Source organism: Fusarium poae (genome assembly GCF_019609905.1).
Source record: "Fusarium poae strain DAOMC 252244 chromosome Unknown contig_4, whole genome shotgun sequence".
Classification (NCBI taxonomy): Eukaryota; Fungi; Ascomycota; class Sordariomycetes; order Hypocreales; family Nectriaceae; genus Fusarium; species Fusarium poae.
In genome coordinates this window covers 49204-62918 of record NW_025408662.1, presented here as the reverse complement: position 1 = coordinate 62918, position 13715 = coordinate 49204, and the positions used below count along the sequence as shown (strand labels likewise).

The window sequence follows — 13715 nt, the reverse complement described above, 5'->3', positions numbered from 1 at the left end:
TGTACGCAGTCGTGGTGGTAATTCGACGACGAAATACAACAAATCTGGCCCATGCACGTTGCTGGGTTATCCGTGCACGCGTTATGTCCGCGTATTTCGTTAATCAGGTTCGCGATCGCCACAGGTCGCCTGGAACAGAGATGACAGGGACGCCCTTAAAATAGCAACATTTTATCAACACTAACCGATAACCCCCGACGTCCTCAAATGGTCAACAGCAGGCATCGCTTCAGCCGCCGAAGATAGGAAACTGAACACTTGGAGGAAATGGGCTTCGAGTTGGCTTGTTACTACTAACATCTAGGAGGGTCGAGAAGAGGGGTGACTAGACTGGAAAGAACAAGGCTAGATTCTCATGGGCTTGACGAGAATAAGGCAATAACTAGCGAAGTGTATGTACCTTTAGCTTTAGAGCCCATTGGGTGTTGGCCTACCGGGCATAATAGACTTGTATTGTATTGTCACAGATAATGGACTCTCGCAACATGAGGCCGCCCAGAAGCATGGCATGCCCCAGACCACTCTTTCTGATCGACTAAGAGGCATACCGCCTAAATCTGAAGTCACCCATCCTGGCCGGCTGTTATCCAAGTCTCAAGAGGCCAGGATGATTGATTACCTGGATACTTCGGCAAGAGGCCCTAGGCTATGCTCCATCCCACAGTCAAGTTCGCGCCACCATCGCTGTCCTCCTACGACAACAAGACGGGGAACGGCCTATCGGTGTACATTGGCTAGCCAGGTTTGCGAAACGCCATCCACCCATAAAGAACAAGGTAGGAAAACGTCAGGAATCACCGAGGTTCAATTGTTTGACCCCGGCCGCCGTCAATTGGTACTTTAATATTCGGGAAAGAGAATATGGCTGGATCAAACCTGAGAACACGGTTAACGTTGATGAGGGCGGTATAATGGCTGGATTTGGTAAGCATTTGTCGTTATATCTATTGATTGAGCTAATCTATTGCGAATCCAGGCTTGGATCCCTTAGTTATCGGCAACAGCGATCCCAAGAGGAAGGCCTTCCTGAAAGGCTCTCAGTCCCGCACTTGGACTAGCTTTCTCGAAGCCGTGACTGCAACTGGCCGTCTTCTGAAACCGGGGATTATCTTTAAAGGCAAATAAATTCAACAGCAGTGGTTTATCGAAGAGCTCAAGGAGATAGCCGACTGGTATTATATCACGTCCGACAACGGCTGGACGGAAACAGGAGCCCGTTCCTTATTTTGACTCTCAACTGTGACCTGGAAACGGCCAATTCCATCGACCAAAATATGGAGTACCCTATAACCACAACCCCGCTATAAAATAGACTGCTGCTGCTGGAGGCTTGATAGTATGCTGACCGAGATACTTTAGTGGTTTGCCAGTGTAATGGCAACTGACCTAAGTGGAATATCATTTCGTTAGTTGTAAGGGGAAAGAGGCATTTTAACATGGAGGGACCAACAAAACATGGACAACCACGCAAATATGCAACAGCCCAGGACAAAGCGACAGCAGAAAGTCAACGCAAGCAATAGAAGCGACAGATAGTAGCAGCTAGATAGAGGGGCTTGCCATACAGCGATCTACACCTTTCACCTTCCTTTTATTACAGCAGAACAGAAAGTAAGGGAGTAATTAAGAGCAGGCGCTGTATGGACCTGAGGATACGAACTTCACATTGATAGTGTGAAACTAAGGTCCATGAATGGGCTTTAGGAAATGCGGACATAAATTCAGCCATAAGTGGCACAGCATAGGCTTGAAATAAGGACGAAAAGCAAGCGCTGTATGTAGGCGTTAGCGACTATTACCCTTTCAGCCAGAATAGGCCGCCGGGCCCTATCTAACATAGCTTTTCAGTATGACACATTTAGAGACCTATGTCCAATGGAGATACTTAAGGCTCGGACAATGCAGTTCGTCGTGACTCTGGAAGTGCTCTCTCGGGCGTGAAATCAGATGATCCATGTTTTGGCATGGTTGCATAAATTTCAACCTTGGAGAAAACAATTTTTGCCACTGAATCTGTTTATAAACCTACGTCACTGTCCAAATATATCGCCCTCGATGAGTCACTTAAATAAAACCAGAAACGGACATACCTTCCGAGACATTGATGCTTGGGAAGCTCTCAAGAAACGTGATTTAGAGTATGCCATCAACCTTCTCGTCTCAGGTGAATGGACCATCGATGGTGCCATAAAAGACGGTTGGGGGTCTTTGGACGCGAGGGTGGGCGGCGAAAGATGTCACGAGACCGCCCTCCTGGCCCTGATCCTTCGCCGCCTTGTCATCAAGTACTTAAGAGACAGCAAACTTCTAGAGGAATTCAAGGCACTTGTTATCGAATATCGCGCCAATCACGCTCAAGATAAACCGTGGACCAAAGTTTTCAAGGTTCAAGATGTTTATGTTGATAACTCTAACCGTTATAGCCAAATCATGGAATCCATTATTAACACTATAGGTCCTGACTGGACAATGTTTATTGGCTCTGCACGGACGCTTGCATCATTCAGTGTACTCAGCACTATGGAATGTGGTTTGACTGTTTATTATCGTCGTTTGGGGGACGTCCTTGTCGCCACGAGCAAGGGACAACGTGCAGCTGGGATGGGAGAATATCATGATGCTGAGTACCCACTACGCACTTCATTCACCGATGCTTCTTTCGAGCTCATTGACAAGCTCTCTGCTAAAACTTTGCCAGAAAGGGACTCGGAAAAGCCTTTCGGTCCAGAGCCTCTGGCCTACAAGACCCTTCCAGAGCAAGCACGAGAGGTGTTCCAGTTCTCGAAAGCCAACAAGATCATTCCAGGTCATAATGATTGCCCTATTATCGTGGGGTCTTTCTCCGCATCTATGCAGATCTTGATTAGGCTCTGCTGGCTGTACAAGATCCCAATTACGCTTTGTATGCCCCGTCTGCGGTACGAGAAAACTGTCGGTGATTTAGAGAGCTTGGCGACATACAAGCTTACTTCGGCACCTGTGCGGACTTACGTTGCTGTCCAGAAAGCAGGAGGAAGCTTTAAAATGGTAGATTCCATAAAAGAGGGTATTGAAGACGAGCCGTGCTGGAAGCTCGGTGGCTACAGCATGTATCATGAATCACAACTTGGAAGTCTTCTCTCCTCGGGAAATGATGACGAGTATAACAAAGCCCTGGATCAGGCTGAAGTTGGTCATTTGATGTCTCTATTTGGCTTTGTCCATCCCGAATATCCACTGCAAACTGAAAACGGAGGCGCAGACCTTGTGGCGTTGCGAAGCTCAATATGTAGAGAAGTCTCCCAATCAGCTGAGCTAACTTTTGAGGGCATCAATTCTGGCTGGGGGTTGGAAGACGACGGTGGAGTGAACAACGTGAGCCTTCGCTCGCTTGCTTCCGCTTGCAATAAGGTCACCAGCCAGTACAATCTTCATGACACGGTTCTCGCTACTCAGCGCCACATCGATAAGAAAAAGGCCTCTTATCGAATGCAATGCAAGCCCATACCATTCACCTTTGACCACATTGACATTTCAACTCCAAGGCATGAAAAAGCTAAGTGGACTGGCATTCTCAAAAGGCACCTATATACTATGGAGCCCATGTATGCCAATCTTTTTGTGGTAGGTAGGACGGCTTATAGTATGAGGGACCAGACAGAGGCGGACAGGCTTATGATTCTCGTCAACAACGATAATCAGAAGCTAAACACCTTGCTCGAGCGACATCCTGAGCATAGTGTCTTCTTAACGCAAAATCACCAGAGAAAAGTTGACGAGTTTCGAAAAAGGAATAAAAGGGAAATTGGAAAGAAAAAGGCCAGGTCTAAGGTAACAGGGAAAAGGCGTTTCTGAGCCACGTAATGCATCATCCAATATATATGTAGTTAACTAGTTAACTAGTTACTCTATTTTTCTTTTCTTTTCTTTTTATTCGCCTCTACCTAAGATATCGGTAGGCAAGGGTCCAGAACCAATCAGCTCAGCTGACCCCTGTAACATCGTAACTTTTCAGGAAGAGCCACTCTCTCCGGAGCCGGAACATATAGATGATCCGGTGGTTCTAGGGTAGCTGCTCTCCATTCAGATATATCAAATGCACAGGCGTTGTATTTGAATTGATTGATCTGATTGAGATATCTGATATCTGATTGTTAATCTGATCTGACGGCAGCCCTGGGAAAAATGATTTTGTAATTAATTCATGTCCCAGAAGCTTTTTAGGTTCAGTTTCCCTTCCAATACTAATCAATCACGTTACTATTTTAGCGGGCGAGAACAAAAATCGAAGATCGAAATTTTAAAACTGAACTTGAAATTCCCTGTAGAACACACGTTTAAAAAATAAAAATGAAAATAAAAATAGGGTAGGTAGTTAGCTATCTTATGTGTCTTACACCAGCGGCTCTCCACCTTTTGCTGTTGCTTCAAAGACTCCCGTCACCTCAGTCTCCGTCAATGTTTTCCCCTCGTCGCTCTCACTCCAGTCGTACATTTCAATCCCCTTATCAGAACGTCTAAAGAGAAGTGCGCCATTGGAATCCTTCTCATCGACTTCTATGAATCTCAATTTGAACCCCATACCTTCCATATATTTGGGAATAAGCGCACATAAGAACGCGGTCAAGTCGGGCATCGGATACGCTTTGCCAGAGTATTGTCCGTCTAAGGAGACGTTGTTTGCGACGATTTTGAGGGGGTCCTCACGGCAGTTGAAGCCCAGGATTCGCTTTTCTAGGCAATGCCCTCCAACATTCTTCAGGCCTAGTGCTGAGTATTTTATACTTTGCGCTGTGTGTGAAGGTACGACAGTAAACTTTAGGAATTCTGTTGATCGATTAAGCACTGCTTTGGCAGCCTCTCGGTTGAGGGCGATATTGAACTGATTTGCGAATAGGTTCGCCGACATATCGCAGGAACCCTGGTAATTGTCAGTACACGGAATCGGTCTATCGCAACTTGAGACATACCACTTGCAAGTGGCATTTGATTCTGCCAGCCAGTCCTTTATCAAGAAACTGCCGCAAGATCCTCAAAGAGGAACCCCCAAAGAACCGAACACTTGCTGCAGCTTCGATTGCGTCATGGACAGCATTCAAGTTAAGGGGCTGTACAGACGTGTTCGAATTGCATTCCTCTTGTTCAATTCTTCTGATGCATCCCTCGTACCAATTCCGTAGGCTTTGTGTTCGCTGTGAGAAAGGCTCTTTCAGGATTTTGTCGTATGCCTTCAGCTCGTCTGCGCTCCGATTGACAAGCTCTTCGTGATGGTGAACGTTGAGATTCACGGGATTCTGAATCTCATCTAGGGTTTCAAAGTCCACGAAAACTTCATTCGAGTCGTTGTTCGACCACTCGGCCAAACAGGAAGCAAAATCCCAAGCAGTGAGACGTCCATGGAGTACAGCATCGTCCTTTGCACCGTATTCTGGTTTTGCGGCCATTTTGAGCTATGCTCCAGTCAATAAACCTCATAACACGGTATCCGAGGAAGGGGAGCTTACCAGGTGACGATCAGATTTTGTGAGACCTTTGATATTATCAAGATCCACCTGCTCGATAAGTCCACCCAAAAGCACCTTGAAAGGATTCCCCAGAGACGGAAAGTGCTCTTGTATCAAATGCTGGCATCTGGATACTTGCTTTGCTGTCATGGATAGTCCAAAGCACACTTGGCGAGGCTCTATAATCCAAATCAAGCGAGTGTCCGGCCTTTTGTGTGTCGCCTTCCACAGTGCCATAGCGGCGGCTAGGTTGTCCGGGTCAATGGAGTCATTGTAATAAATAAAAAGGGTTTCCCCCATGATGAATATGCCGATAGCAATCCGTGTTCGTCAAGTTGGGAAAGTGTACTGGTGTTAAAGCTCGAGGGTTATGAGGGCCTATTTAAGCAGTTTGTCGTGGGAAGAAAATATGACCTTTCAGATGACGTTAGTTTGTGTATGCAATGGAAAATCGCCTGAACAAGCAAATGCCTTGTCTGCCTTGTGAGCGTCGTGAAACAGCTTTGGGCACAGCCTGGCTTGGTTCAGATAACGAACGTACTATCTAGCAGCAGTAGTAGTGGTAGTGCGGGGTGAGAGACTGAGCCTGAGTGATTTAAATTTGACCTATCGAGTAGTGCCTCTGCGACTGGCGCAAAATCTTTTCAATCACCTTCTTCGCCAGCTTATCTATGTTCTCAACATCAAATCCCTTCCTAAACTCGATATTGTCCCAAAGGACATGTTTCCGCTTACTATCTTGTAGAAAATACTGGTCTCTATTCACAAAATAAAGATAGACGTGTCCGCCAGGATCACCTGAAGATGGCGAACGTCTTGAATTCTTCAGAGTCCCAACCCAGCATTGCTCGTTCTTCAGTTGCAGTCGACGCCCGCGCTGTTTGTCTGTCACATGCTCTAAGCGAGTAGGTGGTGCCTCTGTCACAGAAACTTAGCTTCTCTTTCTCAGATTGGGCCAGTGTGCCCAACAACCTCGAACAACCAAGTTACTTGTCTTGGTTGTTGGACACACTGGATTGGGTACTTGGACACTCACGACGTCGGCGGTGAGCTACCTTCCTCGAGGGTTTAGCTGTAGATCCAGGCATATGTTCGGAACACGTATTGTGAGGGCCAAATTCAAGCAGCTGGGACGAAAATGGTGGAGTCATGCGGGGTTTCTCGAGAGTGAAATAATCCACGACTTGACGGGTCTATGGCGGGGGGCGACTGACAGTAGTAGTGTTCATTACGCCCGGGAGAACGGATCTCATAGGGCCTATAGCTACGCTAAGTTATCCACGTATCCCCGCTTTTCGTCCACTCTACACAAAAGAAAGCCCTACTGCTCTTCCCAGCCTTTCTTTTCTAACCAACCCCGTTTGCTTGACTCTGTCAGTTTTGGATGACGTCGTGGTTTCAGTGCTTAGGCATTTGTTCACAGCAAGCTAACCGCTGCGGAGGCACTAGCGCACCTTGGAGAATGCCACGTCAAGAAGCTTCTCGCTACCTTTGACCCCAAGACCCGCCTTTGTAGTCTCGCTAAAGTATTCGCAGGTGTACAGGTAGCCCTGATGCTCGGAAGCTAGTCAAGGGTAGCTTGCCAGATTCTCAATACTTTACATCATACATTTATCAGGAGGATAACCTAGTATCAAGTACCTAAGCTAATTGAAGCTACTAACTGGAGTCGAGGTTTATCTGCACACCTGCGAATACTTTTTGCAGCCAACTGTAAACCCACCCCACCCACAACTCATGATGTACCTAAGGCGACAGATATACTTGTAAGAAAACGCTTCTTACGTAACAGCTAAAAGCCCGTCGTATCAGCCGTAAGTATTATGGGCACTTCCGTTTCACATTGCCGATACAGGAGGGAGCAGCTTTCCAAATCCCGACAGAAACAAATCGATGCCATTTAGACAGACAGAACCGTCAATCGGTTCGTTAGGGTTTGCCACGCGTCGAGTTCAACGCTTGGCCGACTGCGAATGATGTTAACTTCTCGGTGGAATCAGCAAACCAGCTCAGCGCGTCGTCCTGGTTTGCTTAGGGTTAACCCGGCTACACCGCCAAAAGTATGTGCCATGAAAGTTGCGGAGCCCCGGAATACATGGGGCCAAGCTCCTCCTCTGGTACTCCATCAACATATTGGCGAAGCTGCTTGTGTAGCGCAGCCATGTCATCTGCCAACGCCTCTACGACGATTAACTACCGCATTAGGGGCTACTAGAGTAGTCGCGATCCATGTGGAAAAGCTCACCGTCTTTTTAGTGAGTGTATCGCCCTTGAGGATGATCACAATCATGGTGGATTCTGCGCTAATTGCATCCTTACTGACTCCCGGCTCTAGCGTCGCCTAAGCCCGGGAACTAGCCTCGCAAGCTAAGCTGACCTAGGCCTCCTAGCTTCTGGCTTTCGCTTCTCCCCTATCTCTTTTTCCTTTCCTTTTTATTTTTTTGTTGTTGCCAGTTCTTCTTTTTGGATTGTTCCTTCCCTCTCTCTACCTTCTTTTCGTTATATCCCTGTTGACGTTGACCTCTGAGCTTTGTCATCTGCGTACCCACCTTCACGCATTATTGATGCATCCAGTACACATGGTGTGCTTCGCGGTCATGTCATGTGAGCTAACGACAAAGCTAAAAGTGACTAGCGGCCGATGTGGACACAAAGCGGTCAAGACCACGCAGATCATTCAAGTTAGACCGAAGCTAGGCACGTTCCGTCAGTGTCCACGACTGCTTATCTCAAGCGATCCGAAATATTTCGGCGGTGCACCTGTCGGCCGGTACCTTTCGAATAATTCTTAGCCAGTCTCTTGGGCCGCAATCGACGACAGGCAGGGATGAATTGTCATTTTTCGGAACCGCATCACTTCCACGTAGACCAGTCTGTCTTTGAACGAACGATGTCCCAGGCGGGAGCCCACTTCACTGACAAATGATTTTGTGCCGTTGATTGTCGTGTGTGAGCATGACGATGTCGGCCATCCCTCGTGCTTGCCGCAAAAAAGAGAAGAAAAAAAAAGGTTCAATACAGAGAGCCAAGCCAAGCCCAACCAGGGTGTCGGGACGAAAGCAAATGTCAGCATGCTTTGTGGGGTTGGTAAAGGTAAGGCGAGGGGTGCATATGCAGGGTAAGTACAGGGCGTGAGTCGCAGCATAAATATAGGTCAGATATCCCTCAAAGCATTGTGGACTCGATTATACAGCGAGACTGAGCTCTTTTTTTCGCTATCTTTTCTACAGTATTGAATATAAATTAGACCTCTGTATCGGTCCCCGAAATACTTCGGCAGTGCGCCTGAAACCTTGAACGTGCAGGGTAGCAGCGGCAGCAACGGCGGCGACAACTGTACATCCCTCGCCACTATGCCATGCTTATGTGATATGCTCTCACTATTCAGGCGCCGCCGGCTTGTGCCAGCGCCCGACATCAAGATTTCACGGCCAACGTCCTCGAACGCCTCTCGACTAACCCCGACTCAGCCCGAGCCCGATCCAAAACTTACCCAGCCGACTTCCATCATACCCAATCGCCCGGCTGTGCAGCGCATCCCGGCTGACATCGAAGATATAAGAAGACAGATCTGGAACGAGGCCTATGAAAAAGTTAAGGGCGACGAACCTGACACTGTCGACGCGTACGAGAAGATCCTTTCCGCCCAGCTTGCTGCGGGAGACGCAGATCCTTCGGCCGATAGGAACCTCATAAATAGCATCGCAAAGAATGCAGAAGCCAGACAAGCTCAAATGAAGACGCTGGTCGGACAAGGGCTAGATAAAACCGAGAAAGAGGCAAGGATCAAAGAGAAATTCAACAAAGCGCTTCAACCAGTCAACAGTGTCAAAGACTTTGTGTCAATAGCTGTGAAGAGCGAGCCAACCGCTGCTGTCGCCTGGCTAGGTATCACGACACTGATGGATGTGAGAAATGCTATCCTTATTGCGTTCGCCCTTGTTAATAGTCTATAGCTCGTTGCAAACCCACTCACTGAATCAGGCATCAACCTCGACGGAGTCACATACGTCCTGGAGCGAGTTGAATGGTACTGGGAGTTGGCACAACTCTTGCTCGACCCGGGCAAGGTTGATGATTCCCTCGTCGGGTTACAAAGTCTTCTTAGGGGCCACACCATCGAGCTCTACAAGAAGCTGCTGCTATACCAAATGCAGAGTGTAGTCTTGTACAATAAACACTGGGCTGCCGTCATAATCGGGGATGTCTTCAAAAGAAACAATTGGCAGGGCAAGGTCGACTCGATAAAGAAAGCCGAGGCTTCCTTACGAGACGACATGGAGCAGCACAACTCCGAAGAGCTCAAATCTCGGCTTCGGAAGATCGACAACATGCTTGGCCATGTACGCCTAGGCGTTAAGGCAGTAGAATCGGTCATCCAAGACCAGACCCAGGTGGTGCGCCAGATCCATCACGATAAGAACGACCAGAAATGCCTCCAAGATCTATTCATTGTCAACCCCGTAGTCCACGAGAAGGAGATCAAGAAGAGAAAAGGCGGCCTGCTCGAGGATTCGTACCGCTGGATTCTCGACCATGACGATTTTCGGCTATTCCGGAATGATCCAGAGAGCCGATTGTTATGGATCAAAGGCGACCCGGGGAAGGGGAAGACGATGCTTCTATGCGGTATCATTGACCATCTCCAGAAGAACGAGTCCCAGGTGTTGTCGTTTTACTTCTGCCAAGCCACACATACCGAGCTCAGGAGTGCTGTATCCGTGCTCCGTGGCCTTTTATGGCTTCTCTGTCACAGGCAGCCGCAGCTGACTTCTTTGGTCCGATCTAAGTACGACAGCCAAGGCAGGAAGCTCTTTGAAGACGGCTATGCATTCGAGTCTCTAAAAATGATCTTTCTCGACATGCTCAAGGACCCTTGCTTACGAGAGGCTGTCTTTGTTGTTGATGCTCTAGATGAGTGCTCAGACGATAGCAGGGAAGATCTCATTGATTTTATTCTCGAGGCGTCCCGTGACTACTCCTCCAAATGGGTCGTGTCTAGTCGCAACTGGCCGTTAATTGAGGTACAGTTTCGAGGCTCCAAGGACGTTAGGGTACCGCTTGAGCTGAACAAGGATTCTATATCTCAAGCCGTGAGGATGTTTATCGAAGACAAGGTTAAACAGCTGGCAGAACAAAAGCCATACACCCCAGAATTAAAGGATGATGTGCGCAACGGGCTGCTAAGCAAGGCCAACGACACCTTTCTCTGGGTGGCCCTGGTGTGCAAAGAGTTGGCACGTCCCGAGGTCAAACCCCGGAATACCATTACCAAGCTGAAGTCTATACCCGGGGGACTTGACGAACTCTACCAGCGTATGCTGGAACAAGTTTTCAGATCGGAAGATGGAGATATATGCCGGAAAATTCTTGCTACGGTCTGTATCACATACCGCTCCATCTCATTGGACGAACTGCGAACTCTCGTGACAGAGACCAAGAACTTCGATGACAAGGAGTTAAAAGAGGTTATTGGAGAGTGTGGCTCATTTCTGACTCTTCAAGAGGATATTGTCGATTTCGTGCATCAATCGGCCCAGGATTTCCTCACTGACAGAGCCAAGAGCGATATCTTCCCTTCCGGCATCCAAGATCAACACTACCTCATATTCCGGCGATCATTGGACGCTTTGATGACACTCACTCGCAATATTTACAATCTAGAATTCCCAGGAGAACTTCGCACCGAGATTTCGTGCCCGAAACCTGACCCGTTATCTCATCTTCGCTATTCCTGCCTGCACTGGGTGGACCACCTTGAAAAGACCAAAGGAAAAAGGAATCAATCGGACGATGAGGCCATTTCCGGGTTCATCCGCAATAGGTTCCTGTATTGGCTGGAGGCTCTCGGCCTACAAGACCAAATGTCGCAAGGAGTAAAAGCAGTACAGATGCTCAAGGGGATCATAGTAAGTCCATTGAATAATACTTATAGAGATAGTTTTGACACTTCAACAGACCAATACAGCAGTTCCAGGCCTACACAGTCTGGTGGAAGATGCGCGCCGATTCATTCTTTCTCATGCTCGCGCCATCGAGATTGCTCCATTGCAGGCTTATGCGTCCGCACTCGTGTTCAGTCCTGAACACAGTCTCACCAGAGAGCTCTTTAAGAAGGAGGAGCCGGATTGGATGGTATTGAAGCCAAGAATGGAGGCAGATTGGAACGCTTACGAGAAGACGCTTGAGGGCCATGGCGATTCGGTGACGTCGGTGGTGTTCTCGGCAGATGGCCAGCGTATTGCATCTGGCTCAGATGATAAGACAGTCAAGATCTGGGACGCGGCCACGGGAGCATGCAAGCAAACCCTCGAGGGCCATGGCAATTGGGTGACGTCGGTGGTGTTCTCGGCAGATGGCCAGCGTCTTGCATCTGGCTCAGTTGATAGCACAGTCAAGATCTGGGACGCGGCCACGGGCGTATGCAAGCAAACCCTCGAGGGCCATGGCGATTCGGTGAGCTCGGTGGTGTTCTCGGCAGATGGCCAGCGTCTTGCATCTGGCTCAGATGATAAGACAGCCAAGATCTGGGACGCGGCCACGGGCGTATGCAAGCAAACCCTCGAGGGCCATGGCAATTGGGTGACGTCGGTGGTGTTCTCGGCAGATGGCCAGCGCCTTGCATCTGGCTCAGGTGATAAGACAGTCAAGATCTGGGACGCAGCCACGGGCGCATGCGAGCAAACCCTCGAGGGCCATGGCGATTGGGTGACGTCGGTGGTGTTCTCGGCAGATGGCCAGCGTATTGCATCTGGCTCACGTGATGGGACAGTCAAGATCTGGGACGCGGCCACGGGCGCATGCAAGCAAACCCTCGAGGGCCATGGCAATTGGGTGACGTCGGTGGTGTTCTCGGCAGATGGCCAGCGTATTGCATCTGGCTCAGGTGATAAGACAGTCAAGATCTGGGACGCGGCCACGGGCGCATGCAAGCAAACCCTCGAGGGCCATCGCCATTGGGTGACGTCGGTGGTGTTCTCGGCAGATGGCCAGCGTATTGCATCTGGCCCAGGTGATAAGACAGTCAAGATCTGGGACGTGGCCACGGGCGCATGCAAGCAGACGCTTGAGGGCCATCGCAATTGGGTGAGGTCGGTGGTGTTCTCGGCAGATGGCCAGCGTATTGCATCTGGCTCAGATGATAAGACAGTCAAGATCTGGGACGCGGCCACGGGCGCATGCAAGCAGACGCTTGAGGGCCATCGCAATTGGGTGAGGTCGGTGGTGTTCTCGGCAGATGGCCAGCGTATTGCATCTGGCTCAGATGATAAGACAGTCAAGATCTGGGACGCGGCCACGGGCGCATGCAAGCAGACGCTTGACGTTGGGAGAGTATTATATCACCTTTCATTTGATCCAACGTCAAATGCTCTCCTCTCTACCGATATTGGACTTCTAAATCTGGATCACCCGGCTCTGCCGCCCGCCATTAATGATCGGTCGACTGAGATAACATTACCGCGTGTTAGCCATTCTGGATGGGGTATAAGCGCGGATGGCGAATGGATTGTTGAAGATGGAAAGAAGATGCTTTGGCTGCCTCCGGGCTATCGAGGGGGCATGCCCGCTATTGATAGATCAACGGTCGCTATCGGCTATGATTCAGGTCGTGTGTTAGTGTTGAAATTCTCTTAGAGCAGAGGCAGGCATAATTATCTTTTTAGTCAGAAGCAGCCCTAAGCACTATTCGCAGGCGATTGAAGTCAATATCGTTTGAAGCGTTGTCGTATTACTGATTGGTTGAAAATAATCCCAACCCTATACATCATTATTCCAGCTCCAAATTCAAGTGAAAAAGGACGTTTACGCGTCTTGATTGGGCCATCACCCCTGTTTTCCTCTTTCACTTGAAAGTGGGTACTTGACGAAACTGCCGCGACTCCACTTTCAGCGATAGCAGGGGCGCTTTACCATCTCATTGGTGCTCTGGTCATAACCCTGGATGGTTCTTATCGTGTTTGAGGTGGTAGCTCAAAGCTTTGCAACGTATGTAATATATGTGACGGGTGAAGGTTCCCAAGGGATAAACTAGTCCGTACTGGTTTATGTTGGCAGAGTCGTAGGGCGTTGTCACTGAGCAGTTGCGAAGTGTCACGTCTCCTAATAGCGAATAGAGCGGGTAAGGCGTATTCAGGTAAGGAAGTTTTATTGATAGCTGGTAGGCCATCGTACTATCTAGCGCTAAGCGAATGTATATATACTACTGGTGTTGTGGTGGGAGCGACGATGTTT

The 13715-nt window shown here is 48.9% G+C and overlaps 4 protein-coding genes across 4 annotated transcripts; 2 read left to right on the top strand and 2 right to left on the bottom strand.

Moving 5' to 3' along the window:
* Positions 1-2055: 2055 nt before the first annotated feature.
* FPOAC1_013886 (uncharacterized protein) lies at positions 2056-3730 on the top strand (the record flags this gene model as incomplete). The annotated part of the gene is made up of 2 exons (XM_044858226.1): positions 2056-3584; positions 3703-3730. The coding sequence occupies 2 exons, from the start codon at positions 2056-2058 to the stop codon at positions 3728-3730; spliced, it is 1557 nt and encodes a 518-aa protein (XP_044700682.1).
* A 642-nt stretch (positions 3731-4372) lies between these two features.
* Positions 4373-5423, bottom strand: FPOAC1_013885 (uncharacterized protein; the record flags this gene model as incomplete). Its single annotated transcript, XM_044858225.1, has 2 exons — positions 4373-4900; positions 4950-5423. 2 exons carry the CDS (start codon positions 5421-5423, stop codon positions 4373-4375), a joined length of 1002 nt encoding a protein of 333 aa, XP_044700681.1.
* Positions 5424-7529: 2106 nt separating this feature from the next.
* On the bottom strand, positions 7530-7773 carry FPOAC1_013884 (uncharacterized protein; the record flags this gene model as incomplete). The annotated part of the gene is made up of 2 exons (XM_044858224.1): positions 7530-7676; positions 7729-7773. 2 exons carry the CDS (start codon positions 7771-7773, stop codon positions 7530-7532), a joined length of 192 nt encoding a protein of 63 aa, XP_044700680.1.
* A 1063-nt stretch (positions 7774-8836) lies between these two features.
* Positions 8837-13118, top strand: FPOAC1_013883 (uncharacterized protein; the record flags this gene model as incomplete). The annotated part of the gene is made up of 3 exons (XM_044858223.1): positions 8837-9391; positions 9440-11392; positions 11442-13118. The coding sequence occupies 3 exons, from the start codon at positions 8837-8839 to the stop codon at positions 13116-13118; spliced, it is 4185 nt and encodes a 1394-aa protein (XP_044700679.1).
* Positions 13119-13715: the final 597 nt, after the last annotated feature.